At 33.6% G+C, this 13,399-nt stretch overlaps 2 protein-coding genes and 1 pseudogene across 6 annotated transcripts in view; 2 read left to right on the top strand and 1 right to left on the bottom strand.

Moving 5' to 3' along the window:
- CUTC (cutC copper transporter) overlaps positions 1-9,382 on the top strand; it is a 22,659-nt gene extending 13,277 nt beyond the window's left edge. For 4 of the 5 annotated variants that reach the window (XM_039871537.1, XM_039871534.1, XM_039871536.1 and 1 more), the window contains 3 exons: positions 4,870-4,897; positions 8,020-8,125; positions 8,886-9,382. In XM_039871537.1, coding sequence (XP_039727471.1) covers positions 4,870-4,897; positions 8,020-8,125; positions 8,886-9,000 — 249 coding nt within the window. In that variant the 3' untranslated portion in view covers positions 9,001-9,382. The remainder of the gene's footprint in view (positions 1-4,869; positions 4,898-8,019; positions 8,126-8,885) is intronic. The other variant, XM_039871538.1, reaches the window with a different exon arrangement.
- The window catches only part of COX15 (cytochrome c oxidase assembly factor COX15), a 53,433-nt gene that overhangs the window by 34,295 nt on the left and 5,739 nt on the right, over positions 1-13,399 (bottom strand).
- LOC120609912 (uncharacterized) lies at positions 4,153-4,271 on the top strand (annotated as a pseudogene).

Genomic DNA, 13,399 nt, shown 5'->3' with positions numbered 1-13,399 from the left:
CTGTATAGGAAAAGGCAAGCAGGCAGCGGTATATGTATATAATTCTTATTTCTTTCACATGAGCATTTTTAGTGACCAAGGCTCTTAAGATGAGATTATAGACAGTGCCTAAGGATCTTATCTAATTTAGATAACCAGAGCAAATTTTACCTTTCCTCTGCCATCAGCATTGCATAGTTTTAAGCAACATCTCACTGACAGACTATGTATACTCAGGGATCCCATATAAAATTTGAGATAATTATCATTTGGAGGTGAATTCTAAAACTAAAACTATATTCTTCTCGCATTTCTCCCTATCTGTCAAGATAGGAGAAATATATTTTTCTCTATGCCCTGGTTAGTTAGCATCATTTGTAGAGCAGTTGGAAGATGGCTTTGTAATTGTGGTGTCTGTTTTTCTGACACCAGTGTGGAGGTATTCTAAGATGGTGAGTATGGATTTTGAGTTGAGAGTTCTGGATTTGAGACTCAGGTTTGAAACTTATTTGCTATGTAGTATTGAGTAGATTACTAACCTTTAAGCCTCTGTTTCCTTGTGTGAAATTGAGATAAGTTTAATATTTTCTATATATGTTTGCCCTGAGGATTGGGTAGAGATAAGATTGAAGAGCCTTATTACAGTGCTCAACATATAGCTCTTAATACATGTTAGTTTCTATTATTACTACTGCTATTATTAGTTATATTATTTAGTGTCCCTGGGTAGATATCTGCTTATGTTCACTTTTCTGTAGCCATGAAAATAATTTTAGAAATTTCACATAAGGATCTGATATGAATTCGCTAGTCTGGAACTTACTGATATTACAAATATTTATTAAGTAAATATTAGATACACAGCATTTGTATTATGGTTGTGACCAAGGAGTGTGTAGTCACGGCCCTTACAATCTAGTGCACAACAGACACTTCTGATAGAGAAGGCAATTTTCATAGAGTGGTATTTAAAGGTACTGTGTGGAAGCACATTGCAGAGGAATTAGCCCCATATTTGAAAGATGGGGGTTGGCAGTAGTTAGCTTCCCAGTGGAGTAGGCATCCACATTGCAATGTCTTTCTTACTCATTTGAAAGATGGTTATCCATGTAAAAGGGGGTGGAAGGGAGAGAGAGTAGGGAATGTTCCATGTAGAATTAATAGTGTATGCAAAGGAATGGAAACAAAAGTGAGCATAACTTATTTAGATATTGAAGAATTACTATAATGTTGACTCTGAGGAGAGGAATACTGCCCAGAGCCTTGAAAACTATTTAAGTTTTATTTTATCCATGGTATACTGGGGAAACCTGAAGAGTTTTAAAATAGAGGAGTCAATGAATCAGGTATCCATTTTAAAATTGTTACTTACCACGGAGTAGAGAATAATGGCCACAGTCATGTATATTATTTCAAAATCTGCATGTGTCTGTGATGAGAGTACCTGAAGTCTCTCTTAGCAAATTTTCAGTACTATTGAATATGGTATTATTATACTATAATTATCATGCTATTCATTAGACCTATAGACTTACTCATAACTACAACTTTATACTCTTTTACCAACATCTCCCCATTTCCTCCACTTCTCTGCCCCTGGCATACTCTCTCCTTCTATGTATTTGATTTTTTTAGATTCCATATGTAAGTGAGATCATGCTAACTTTACTTCTTGAAGCAATACCTTCAAGATATATACTATATATCTTGAAGGCAGTATAATATACTTGTTAAAGCCTACCTAGGCTTTTGGGTTAGGTAGGTCTGTTTTTAAATCCTGGCTTTCCCTTTTATTTATAATGACTTTGGGTAAATTACCTAACCATTGAAAACCTTCCCCTGTTAAGTTAGCATAATAATGGTATCTACCTCCTAGAACACTTGTAGATTATTTTAGATAACAGTGCAAAGTATGACACTTAGTAAGTGCTTTATATTGTTAAATCACTTTGATAACCTTAGGTGAGCATATTGTTCTAAATAACCTTTTATAGAAGGCCTCCTAAAAAGTGATAGAATTCATCTCTTTAAAAGTATCATTTATCTGTTTTAGAAAGCTGTCACTGGGAAGAAACAGTTCTATTACTTTTTTTCCCCTCCTAAAATCATTTCAGTTTTCTAGATAATAAATATTTTGTTTTATGGTTGCTTCCCTCAGTACATTTGAGAATATTAAGCAGCTCATTCCACTTACTTTTCTAACAGTTATTAAATTTTATAAAATAGCCCCTCCCACCTTTACTCTCTATTGCCTTACCTTTTTTCCCCACTGTACTTAATTGGTCCATGAAATTTTATTATATAAATACATCTATCTGTTTTCTGTCTTCCTTGAACATGTAAGCTCCACGATTGTAGGAACTTTATCCTGTTCATCATGTCAAGGAGGAAAAACTTTTTCTTTACTCTCTTAGGTTCAGTATTTGAGGGCCTGCAAATTAAACTGACAAAAGACACATTAGCAAGAGAAAAACAGATTTTAGTTACATATGTATTTATATATGAGAATTCACAAAGAAATGTGACTCAAAGAGGTGCTTAGAATTTGGGGCTTAATGTCATCCAAGAGGAGGGGTGCAAAAGGCACTTGGGAACTTAGAAGAAGGAGAGAGAGCACTTATAGGAAAAAGAAATGACTTTTTTGGAAAAGTAAATGGACCCTTAGGACAATAGATGAGAGATATGATAGTTTTATGACAATGTCTGTTTGGGTGTGTTGCTGAATGAGTTGCTCCCAGGGAGGGGATTTATGACTGTAGAACACAATTTGTTGTTGACTCATACTCGAAAAGAGTTTTTTTTGTTGTTGTTGTTTTTTTACAACTTGGTATTGTAACGTGCAACTAAAGCAATTTTGTAGCAGTCCATTTTTTCTGTGATCACTCTTTCCAAATCATTTATTGGTCTCTGTTTCCCTTTTTGCACCAGCATATCATTTATTACCCTCACTTTCTTTTAACTAAAAAAATTTGAAATCTTTTTCGTAGATGGCTTCTGTAGTATATCTGGCTCTTTGGAGCTGCTTTAGAATTTATTGCTTTGCTACACAAAGACCCTCAAAAGACAATCATATCTGAATGCTCACCTTAACTTTACACTGATAGTTACTTAGATCTCATTAAAATATCTATAACTTGTCTTAAAAGTAAAGAAAAAGGTTGCTTCTCTCTACTCATGACCATCTCTATTCTCGTCCCTGTTGTTATTATTACTTTCCCTTTCCACTGCTTTTATGCTATCACTGCTTTTGAGACTTTCACCTTCTCTTCTCTTTGCATTTGTTATTTCTGGTGTTAGCCAATTTTACTTTATTCTCTTCTTTTGGCTTCTGTTCTCTTCTGTCCTCTTGTATCCTCTTTTTTCTTCACCCTCTGCCCCTCTTCTCACATTGGATACAATACCACTTTTTTCTTCTCCCCATTTTCTTCCTCTCCACACTAAACCAGTCTTTCAATTTTTTTTCCTAACTAGACATGATGTAGAGTTAAGTATGTTCAACATTAGTCATTGTTTTATGAAAAAAGAAACTAAATTGTGGATGGTTCTTGACTGAATTTTTTCCATTGCTTAACAGCACTCAATAGAAGAAAGATTGTCTGGCTAACCTGAGCTGGATAGGGAATAGGCTAAGTGCATATGTAGGCTGAACAGTTGAGGCAGATGACTTGGAATTGTGTTGGATTGGCAGGATTGGTTGGTCCAGTTTTAAAAATCCATCTTAGGGAATCCGCATGTGAAAAAATGCAATTTGTATATAAAGTACAGGTTTTATTCTACAAATTAATGATCCTGACATACTATGTCATTTTTATTCTATCATTGTTACCTACCTGCTACTAGTAGTACTAAGTAAGTATGCATTTATAGTGGATAATTTCCTTTCAGTGATCTTTTACCAAAATTTATTTAGGAAATGTGATGAAAATTGGAATATAAAAGTAAGGCAATTTTAATATCTATCTTCTAAACTTATTATAAATTAAATTATATAGTCCAGTTTTATTATTTAAAACCTTGTTAAATGGATCTATGCTTTCGTTTAATTGGTATAATAAGCTAGGGAATTTAGTTGCAGATACAAAATTTGAGTAGATTTTTCCTCCCCCGTAATTTATAGTTATGCCATGTTCTTTCTTTTCTGCTGAAATCTTGTTTAAATTCAACTACTTCCTAGTCTATGGCCATGCTACCCTGAACAAGCCCAATCCCATCTGATCTCAGAAACTAAACAGGGTCAGGCCTGGTTAGTACTTGGATGGGAGACCACCTAGGAAGACCAGGTGCTGCAGGCGTAAAAAATAAAAAATAAGGGATTGTAAACTGACAAGGTCCTTGCATTCTGTGAGGTCAACCAAAAGTTGCCTCGCCTAAAAGAAAAAAAAAAAAAAATTCAACTACTTCCCGACAGAAAGAAAGAATAACTATGGGCGGTGAACACACAATGCAATGTATATATATATGTGCCTTACTGTTGAATTGTACACCTGAAACTTACTGTATTTCATTAACCAATGTCACCATAATTTAAAAAAAAAAATGAAGATGGAAAAAAAAATTCAACTACTTCATCCCATCAGTTACCAACACTCAGATTAGTGTTATTTTTCAGTAATGGCTTTTCTTAAGGTGTTGTGATTATTCAGTATTTGTATTGTATTCTCTATTCTTTGTGTTCATAACAGTACAGATCTTTAAAGCAATACAATAAAATAAACTTTCTGCGTAGAAAGAATTACTATGCTGAACAACTTACAAAGAAATAGAAAAGATCTATTGAAAATTAAACATTAGTAATAATTTTTAAAATTTAATATACTTATGTTTCTCACTGCCTTATTTCATATAAGAGAAAGATATTAAAATTTACTTGTTTATTTTTTCTTTTTTCAGGCAAAAGGCAGGATTGTGGTAATGCCAGGTATTTATTTATCTATCCATTCAGTAGTGTTAACACTGAACGGTAGTGGAGGAAGAGCAAAGGAAGTGGGCAGTATGGGAAAAAGTATTAGTACATGGTGTTCAGAAAGAATACATAATTTGATTAAAACATTTAAGATTGAAGATCTCTGCTGGAAATTAAAAGTTTAGATAAGGAGGAGAACATTCCAGCAGGGATAAGCTCAGAGAAGAGCAAATAAAGAAGTAGTTTGGACTTGGGCTTTCTCCATGTTTGTTCTCCTATAGTGTAGAATTTTGTGGACGTGGATGTTCATCTCCGGTGAGGCACACCAAGTTTCAAGCTGCTACACTGTGTTAGGGCCAAATGTCCAAGTTGCTAACAAGGTGTAAGCAAACATTTAGGTAATATCTTTGGACAAATATAATACTCAGTTCCTGAGAGATCTCCAAATTCTTTGAGAACAATTGGGTCACTGTTAATAACTATAAGATCAATTATGTACATCATGGCTTATTAGAAATGCACAATTTTTAGAGAGTTATATAAGGTGACCTAGAATCAGAGAGAGATACATATAAAGACCATCTTAATTTTTTATTATTCTCTCAAACATATAAAAAAGTAGAAAATAGCATATACTCATTCCATAGATTTAACATTTTGCTTCATTTATCTCATCTTTTTTTATTTTGAGGTATTTTAAAGTTAAAAACATCATGACATTTTATTTTTATGCACCTTTAAAAAAATAAGGGCATTTTACTATAACCACAATATCATTATCACACCTATTAAAATAAACACTAATTCTTTAATACCATCTAATGCTCAGTCAATACTCTTCTTTCTCTAGTTGTCCCCAGCATGTATTTTATAGTGGATATGTTCAAACCAGGATCCCATCAAAGAATAAGTATTGTACTTGGTTTATCTTAATATTTTTAATATAAAAATTTTCCTTTTTCTTGCTTTAAAAAAATGACATTTAAAAAGTTTGGACTACTTACCCATAACATGTCTTACTTTCTGGATTTATCAAATTGTTTTCCTTTGATATTATTTAGCTTGTATTTCCTAGCCTTTGTATTTCTGATAAACTAGTAGGTAGATAATAAGCTTGATTAGATCCTGGTTAAATGTTTTTGGTAAGAACATGTAAAGGGCGATTCTCTATATATGATACTACATAACATCAGAAGGCATGCAGTATCTATTGTCTCACTACCACTGATGTCAGGACTGGCCAGAGGTCAAAATGGTGATAGCCAGATAAAGACCAACTTTTAAAAAGAGGTTAGATAGAGGGATAATGTCAGAATTTTAGGAAAACTGACCTGTAGCAAGTCCCTGAAACAGGAACAGAGAGAAAGCATCTTATCTCTCAAATTTAGACCCTTTATAGATAAGCAGGGAATATTAAAGAGACTTAACCAAGTGTGATGTACTTCCATTTAAGACTAAATGTGTTTAGTCTTGGCAACTCATAGCTAGACTTAAACAATTGTTAATATTAAGATTGCCTTTCCTTATGTAATTATTAAGTTATCTACTTTGTGCAAAGCATTACTTGAGATGCAGAATTACCCAAGAAACTACTTCCTCAAGAGGCTTAGTCTTAGGTGAGAAGATGTTATATACAAAAATATTTGTGATTATTTAACATAGCTTACCAAGCAAATGATAATTATATGCCAGGTTCTGTGGTAGTTGTGAAAACACAGAATGTGTATGAAGTAATCGTTTATCTTGAGGACCTCACAGAACAGATCTGTAAACCAATTATTACAATTTCATGTAAATAAGTAACCAAGAAGTAAAAATTCCTGGGTAAGTCAACTTGAATGTCTAAAGTACTCATCATTGGGAAATATAATTATCATAGTAGTTTCCCTCTGGGGACTTTTATAATGAAGCTTACAACATATGTAGGCTCCAGTTTTTTCATCTGTAAAGAGAGGATGTTGAACTAGTTGTCCTCTCAGGTTCCAACTGTGAAGATGTGTTAGTATGTATTTGGAAAATGTATTACCTATGTCATAAAGTTGCTGATAACTGAGCAACATGGTTTCAGTGGCCAGATATTTTGTTATTTGTTAGAAGGAAATAACATATTTGTCTTTTAATCCTTACAATAAGCTTGTGAGGTAGGCAATTATCCCTTCTTTATTAGTGGAAAAAAAATGAGTCTCAGTGGTTTTAAGTAAGTTATCTAAGATCTATGGCTGTGAAGAGCTACAGTGGTGAAGCAAGGATTCCAATCTGAATCTGACTTCTCAGTCTGTATTTTTTCTTCTACTTAGGACTTAGTGATGTTACTGTACTACTAAGAAAAAAAGTTAATGAGTCCGAAAGTCAGGTTACCTCAGCAACTTGAATAATTTGAAATACAAAGTACATATTTTATCAGTCATTAAAAAATATTTATTGAATACTTCTGTATCTTCAGAGAGAATATAAAAATGAGTAAACTAACTTTATATTTGTAATCTGGTATCAGCTGAGAATATGATATGTAAATATTTAAGAGATTGTTCATATAAACAAATGAGTCGTCATAAAGTACTTGACTGTACAGTTTTAATAGATTCAGATTCTTCTGTGAAATGAAATTAAAAAATTGATATTATAATGAATGAACTGTAGAATACCTTGCATTATTCTTATTTAGAATGATATCAGTGTGGTCTTTGAATGCTGGGCCAGAGAACCTTGGAGATTCTTTCAGACACACCTCTGAGGCTGTGCTTTTGTAGCTTTGTCCCCAAGCCTATCCTTCTGATTTAATTTGATTTTTCTTTACTTGAGGGGGAGCCAGAGGTAGAGTACTCAATGATATTCCTTGCCCTAGAGTAATCCTTTTAGATTTAATGTCTGTAATATATAACATTGTTTTAAAAACCAATGGACATAGAAGATTCTGTCATATAGGTTTTATGACCTTATCAGTTGTTCTCCAGAATCTGTAGTTTACATTTTTCATCATGCCGTTCTAATCTCATTCTAGCTTAGTAAGGAGAGAATTATTCATGAATTAATAAGAAATTTCAGTTGGGGATTTGAGGTAGAGCAAGCAGTCATTATTATTCATTACATTTTATGCAAAATTCTACTTAATGTGTCACTTATTTTTTTTCCAACAGGGGGTGGTATAACGGACAGAAATCTACAAAGGATCCTTGAGGGTTCAGGTGCCGCAGAATTCCACTGTTCTGCTCGATCTGCTAGAGATTCAGGAATGAAATTTCGGTAAAAATGTATTCTTTGACTCATATAAGAAGGGATAGATTAATCTTTACTTTCCCAAATTGGAAAACCTTAGTTAATAGCATGATAAATGAGTGGAATATTGTGATTAATACATAAGTATTGCAGTTATCTTTGCAGTTCTCAATTGTAAAATGGTTCTTATCTTGCTTTAAATAAGCAGGCTTTTCTCAACATAGGCGAACCATTATATCTTTGTCATTGCTGAACTTACACTAGTTAATAATTCATCATCTAAGCTTCTAAATGAGTCAGGTATGTATGTGTGTTCATTCACCTATTCTCTCCTTTAGCAAAGTTAGTAACTGTGGTGTAAGGATGGAAGAGTCATAGTTATTTTTATCCTTCCTACCTTTAATACTTGGTCTTCCCTCACCTGTGCTCTGTTTTCAGTTATTTTGAAATTATATCATCATTAAGGAATTGAAACTGTAATGTCTTTTTTTTTTATTATTATACTTGAGAGGACTCCTATAGCTTAATAGTTAGTAGTGATTATTTATAGATTGGGAAAAATGAAATGTAAAAGAAGCAAGAGCCTTAGAACATACATTTCTAGATATAAAATCAATTATATTGTCTGGTAGAGTTGGCTACTAGATATTTCAAGTAATTCATTAATAAAAATTATGAAATTTGGTAGTCCAGATTCCTTGACTTCACCCTGTAAAATGAAGTGCCAGTAGGACGGCTTATTTAACAACTTGTATAATTATCTGTTCCTTTATTGTTTCTATTGCAGAAATTCTTCTGTTGTCATGGGAGCCTCTCTTTCTAGCTCAGAATATTCTATAAAGGTAACAGATGTGACCCAAGTAAGGACTTTGACTGCTATTGCAAAGAATATTCTGGTTTAGCCAGACCTCTCTGAGAGACATGAATATCACAGGATGAAGGCAGAAGAGCACTCTACAGTTCTCTGTGACAAAGCTTTAACCTCTGGTCAGGACGTCACAATGTTTGTTTTAAGTCTCACATGGCTGTGGAGAATGTTTCCAAGGAAAAGAAAAACTTGAAACAGAGCTACAATCACTCCCTTTGCTTAATCTTGCCATCTCCATCATCATGGTTAAATCTGGCCTATGCTTCTTCCACAGACAGGCTTAGTCTCCAGTGGAATTAATTGATGAACTGAGAAAATTCAGCTTCAAGTTATGAATTTAGAGTGTGACTTAAGGGTCAATTTCGTAGCACTATTTTGCTTTTTTATTTGTAAAATAAAAAATTTCCATTCTACTATGGCATAGTCTCTTATTTTTACCCTGAATAGTTTAACTGGATATGAGAGGGAAGATTTTTTTGTTTTGTTTCTTTTATTTTTCTCTATTATGTATTCATTGATATGTTGCCCTGGGCAAGATGCTAAGGATACAGAGTAAAATGGTTCGACATAAAAATTCCCAGATTTGAGAAGCAGGATATAAAAGTTCTCAGACTTTATAATAAAGACGGAAGTAATCTCTAATGTTCACCAGGTTACCTCTACCTCTGTTTGCAGAGAGAGAAATGGCTTAACTGTAAGGTTCATCTGACAGTTTACAAAGACCTACAGTAAGAATTGTGAAGGTTAGGGAAGTTATCAAGATAGTTCTTTCTTTCAACTGAGGCTACAGATAGGGAGAATGGAATCTAGTAATGAAAGATGCTTTTCCTATGAGCAGGTCTCAAATGGTGAAGTTCATCACTAGCTTTATCTTCCATATTACTTTCATATTTATAATATCATTTTATACTAACAACACACTGGTAATAGAACTGTTTTTTCTATTTTAGGAGAGTAACCGAAACATAATCTAAAGAGCTTGCTCTTGATCAGGAAGCTAATTAATGGAGCTTCTATGAATAGCATGCCCAGATTTGGGTACTAACTAATGTATATACTAAGAGCCTTGCCTTTTTTAAATGTGTCTCTTCTCTCACTTTTAAATCTTAGTTCCTATTCTTATTTTCCAGGTACAATATTAATGTGGAATATTTGCTTAAGTAATTTATGAAAAATGAGAGGCAAACTATTTAAAAACCAACAATGACCTCAGCACTTTCTTTTCTTCTTCAGACTATAACTAAAGATATCAAAAAAATGGTTTCATTATTGGCTTTGGAATATAGATACAGATATATAAATATCATATATACATGCACACACAGTAATATTTAGTATTTTGGCCTAACCCTCCCCCATGCTTGAGACTTCACTGCACGATATTCCAGAGATAAAAGCAGGCCATCTCTATTTTATTTAAACAGGTAGGAATCTGGGAGGTTGTGTGAATTGTACAAAGTTTAACAATGAGTTAATATTGTTTATGGGACTCGAATGATAGGCTACCAACCTCCAATCTTCTGCTTTAAGATGCTTCTGGTTTGTGGATGTGGTACAGAGAGCAATACTCCTGGGCAAATCAGATACACCTGTGATGTCCTGGCTTCCCATATAAGCATGAGAAAGTTAATTTTTTGAACTTTAATTTCCTCATTTGGAAATCAGGAATAACAAGCATGGTTTCTAGTTAAATCATACAGTAAAGCACTCATCGATGTACATAGTAAGTACCTATTAATGTTACTGCTTTTCTTCTAGGTTATCTTTCTAGTATCAATCTTTGTTAGTTTAAAAGCCCTTCCCAGGAAGCCAGGCATTGAGTATTGAAGCCAACACTTTTTGCCCTATACCGTGTAAATATTAAAGAGACATAAGGTAATACCTTAATTTTATTTTTCTATACTTTAGTCCTGTTTTAAAATATTTACAGATTATTTCATGTGCATAAGTTTCTTCTCAACAATAAGTATTTTGAGGCTAGGGGGCCATGTCTTCATATTTTTACATATTTCCCATTACACCCATCATACTGTCTACTCATCGTGATTACTATGCTGGTGGGAAAAGAGCACCGTCTTTATTAATTTCGCTAAGTATCTTCTGTTTGATCCTCCAGATCCACTCTCCACTTTGCTCTGTAAACTGAATCCAGCAACATAAAAGAAATTACATACTATGACCAAGTAGGATTTATACCAGGAATGCAAAGCTGATTTAACACCCAGTAATCAATGTAACACACCATATTGATAAAGTACAAAAATCACACAAGCATCTTAACACACAAAAAGCGTTTGACAAAATCTAACACCCTTCATAATAAAAACACTCAACAAACTTGGAATAGACAGGAGCTTCCTCACTCTGATAAAGAGCATCTACCATAAACAAAAAAACACAGCTAACATCATACTTAATACTTATACCTAAGTTCAGACATAAAACAAGATGTCCACTCTCATCGCTTATAGTTAACATTGTACTAGAGGTCCTAGCCAGGGCTATTAGGAAAGAAAAAGAAATAAAAAGCATTCAAATTGGAAAGGAAAAAGTAAAGTGCTCTATTTACAGGTGACATGTTCTTGTATATAGAAAATTCTAAATAATAGATAACAAAAAATTAAGTTCAGCAAGGTTGCAGGATATAAAATTAATGTATAAAATCAATTGAATTGCTATGCACTAGCAATTAATAATCCTAAAATGCAATTAAGAAAACAATCCCATTTATTTAACATCAAAAGGATAAAATAAGAATAAATTTAACCAAAGAAGTGTAAGACTGTACACTGAAAACTACAAGAAATTGTTGAAAGAAATTTAGAAAGACTTAACAAATAAACATCCTTTATTCATAGATTGGAAGACAATAATGTTAAGATAGCAATTGATCTACAGATACACGCAATCCCTATCAAAATCCTAACTGCCTTTTTTAAACAGAAATTGACAAGCTGACTCTAAAGTTCATCTGGAAATACAAGGGGCCCAGAATAGCCAAAAATCTTAAAAAAGAACAAAGTTGGAAGATTCACACTTCCTGATTTCAAAACTTACTACAAATCTACAGTAATCAAGACAATTTGATTCTGGAATAAAGTTGAATATATATAGATCAATGCAACAGACTTGAGAGTCCAGAAATCAATTTTGGTCACCCTACCAGCTCAGTGAAATTATCTTTGCCTCTTTTTTTGGTCTTCACCTCCCTGCCCTCATCCTGGAATTAGGAGGGAGGAATTGAATCCCAAGGAAAATGATAAAAGGAATAACACTTCTCCCGAGCAGTAGCTGGGCCCTGCGCCAAGAAAGGAGAGGAGATTTAAATTGGATATGTTTATTTTATGGGCGATAAAAATGTTTTAAAATTGCACAAATCTTTGAATATGCTAAAAACCATTGAATTGTATACTTTATGTGGGTGAATTACATGGAATTCATATCTCAATAAAGCTGTTCTTTCAAAAAATGAATGTGAGAGTGTTTTAAATTAGATTAGATTAGTCTGGGCCCTTGTAGGATCTGCCTGAGATGCGGTCAAAGGCAGGGAAAGTTTGCCGCAGCATGGTTGAAGACAACGGTGGAAGCAAAATGCTATTTCTTATTTGTTTTGTATTTAATTTATGTTGTTCAATAAACTGGCTACACTAGTTCTAGTGGATTTCTATTCCTTGCAACCAAGAGTTGCAACTAGGATATCTGAAGGATATTCATTCCATCCATTCCTGAAAAGATGCTAAATTTTATGCTTGGGAAAATCACAAATAGTTGTATGTTTAGATTGCATTGCTCTGGTCCCTCATAGAATTTTTCTGTTTTTTTAAATCAAACCAGATTGGCATTATGCCATTGGTCTATACTGGAGATGTAAGAGAAAACAGTTGTATAAAATATTTATATAGATGTGTTATTGAGGCCTCAGAGGAGACATTTTTTTTCCCTTAAGTATTAGTCTGAGGAGTAGCTGGGATTCTAAACAATCGATTTGTTTATATTTTATGCATATGGAATTATGTCATTATCAAGACTTCTTTTTGTCTGTCTACTCTTTTCCTTTCTACAGCTGCTCCTAAAAGATGATACTTTCCTGGTGGAATTGTCAATCATTTAGCTTTATTTCCCGTGCCCATAAAAGAGGGTACATGACCCAGGCTAGCCAGTCAGAATGCCTCATTCTTTTGTCCCCATTGATTGGTTCAGAGCTGAGAACACAAGGAGATTCATCCAGAATCCTACTAAGATTTTTCTCTAAAGATCTTGGAAAAGAGACGCTCTCTTTTCTCTAGGATTACTGGCCATAAAAACCCTGTAAGCCCAGAGTTTTTGTGGCTATCTTTGCCAGCAAATGAAAAGAGCCTGCTTGAAAATGAAACTAATACAGAGGTATTTGAGTCTCTGGACCATCTGTGCCTAACGCTAGTTCCATATATGGT

The sequence above is a fragment of the Pteropus medius genome, unplaced genomic scaffold, assembly GCF_902729225.1.
Source record: "Pteropus medius unplaced genomic scaffold, Ma_sr-lr_union100, whole genome shotgun sequence".
In the NCBI taxonomy this organism is placed as follows: Eukaryota; Metazoa; Chordata; class Mammalia; order Chiroptera; family Pteropodidae; genus Pteropus; species Pteropus medius.
This window is presented reverse-complemented; position numbering and strand designations above follow the sequence as displayed.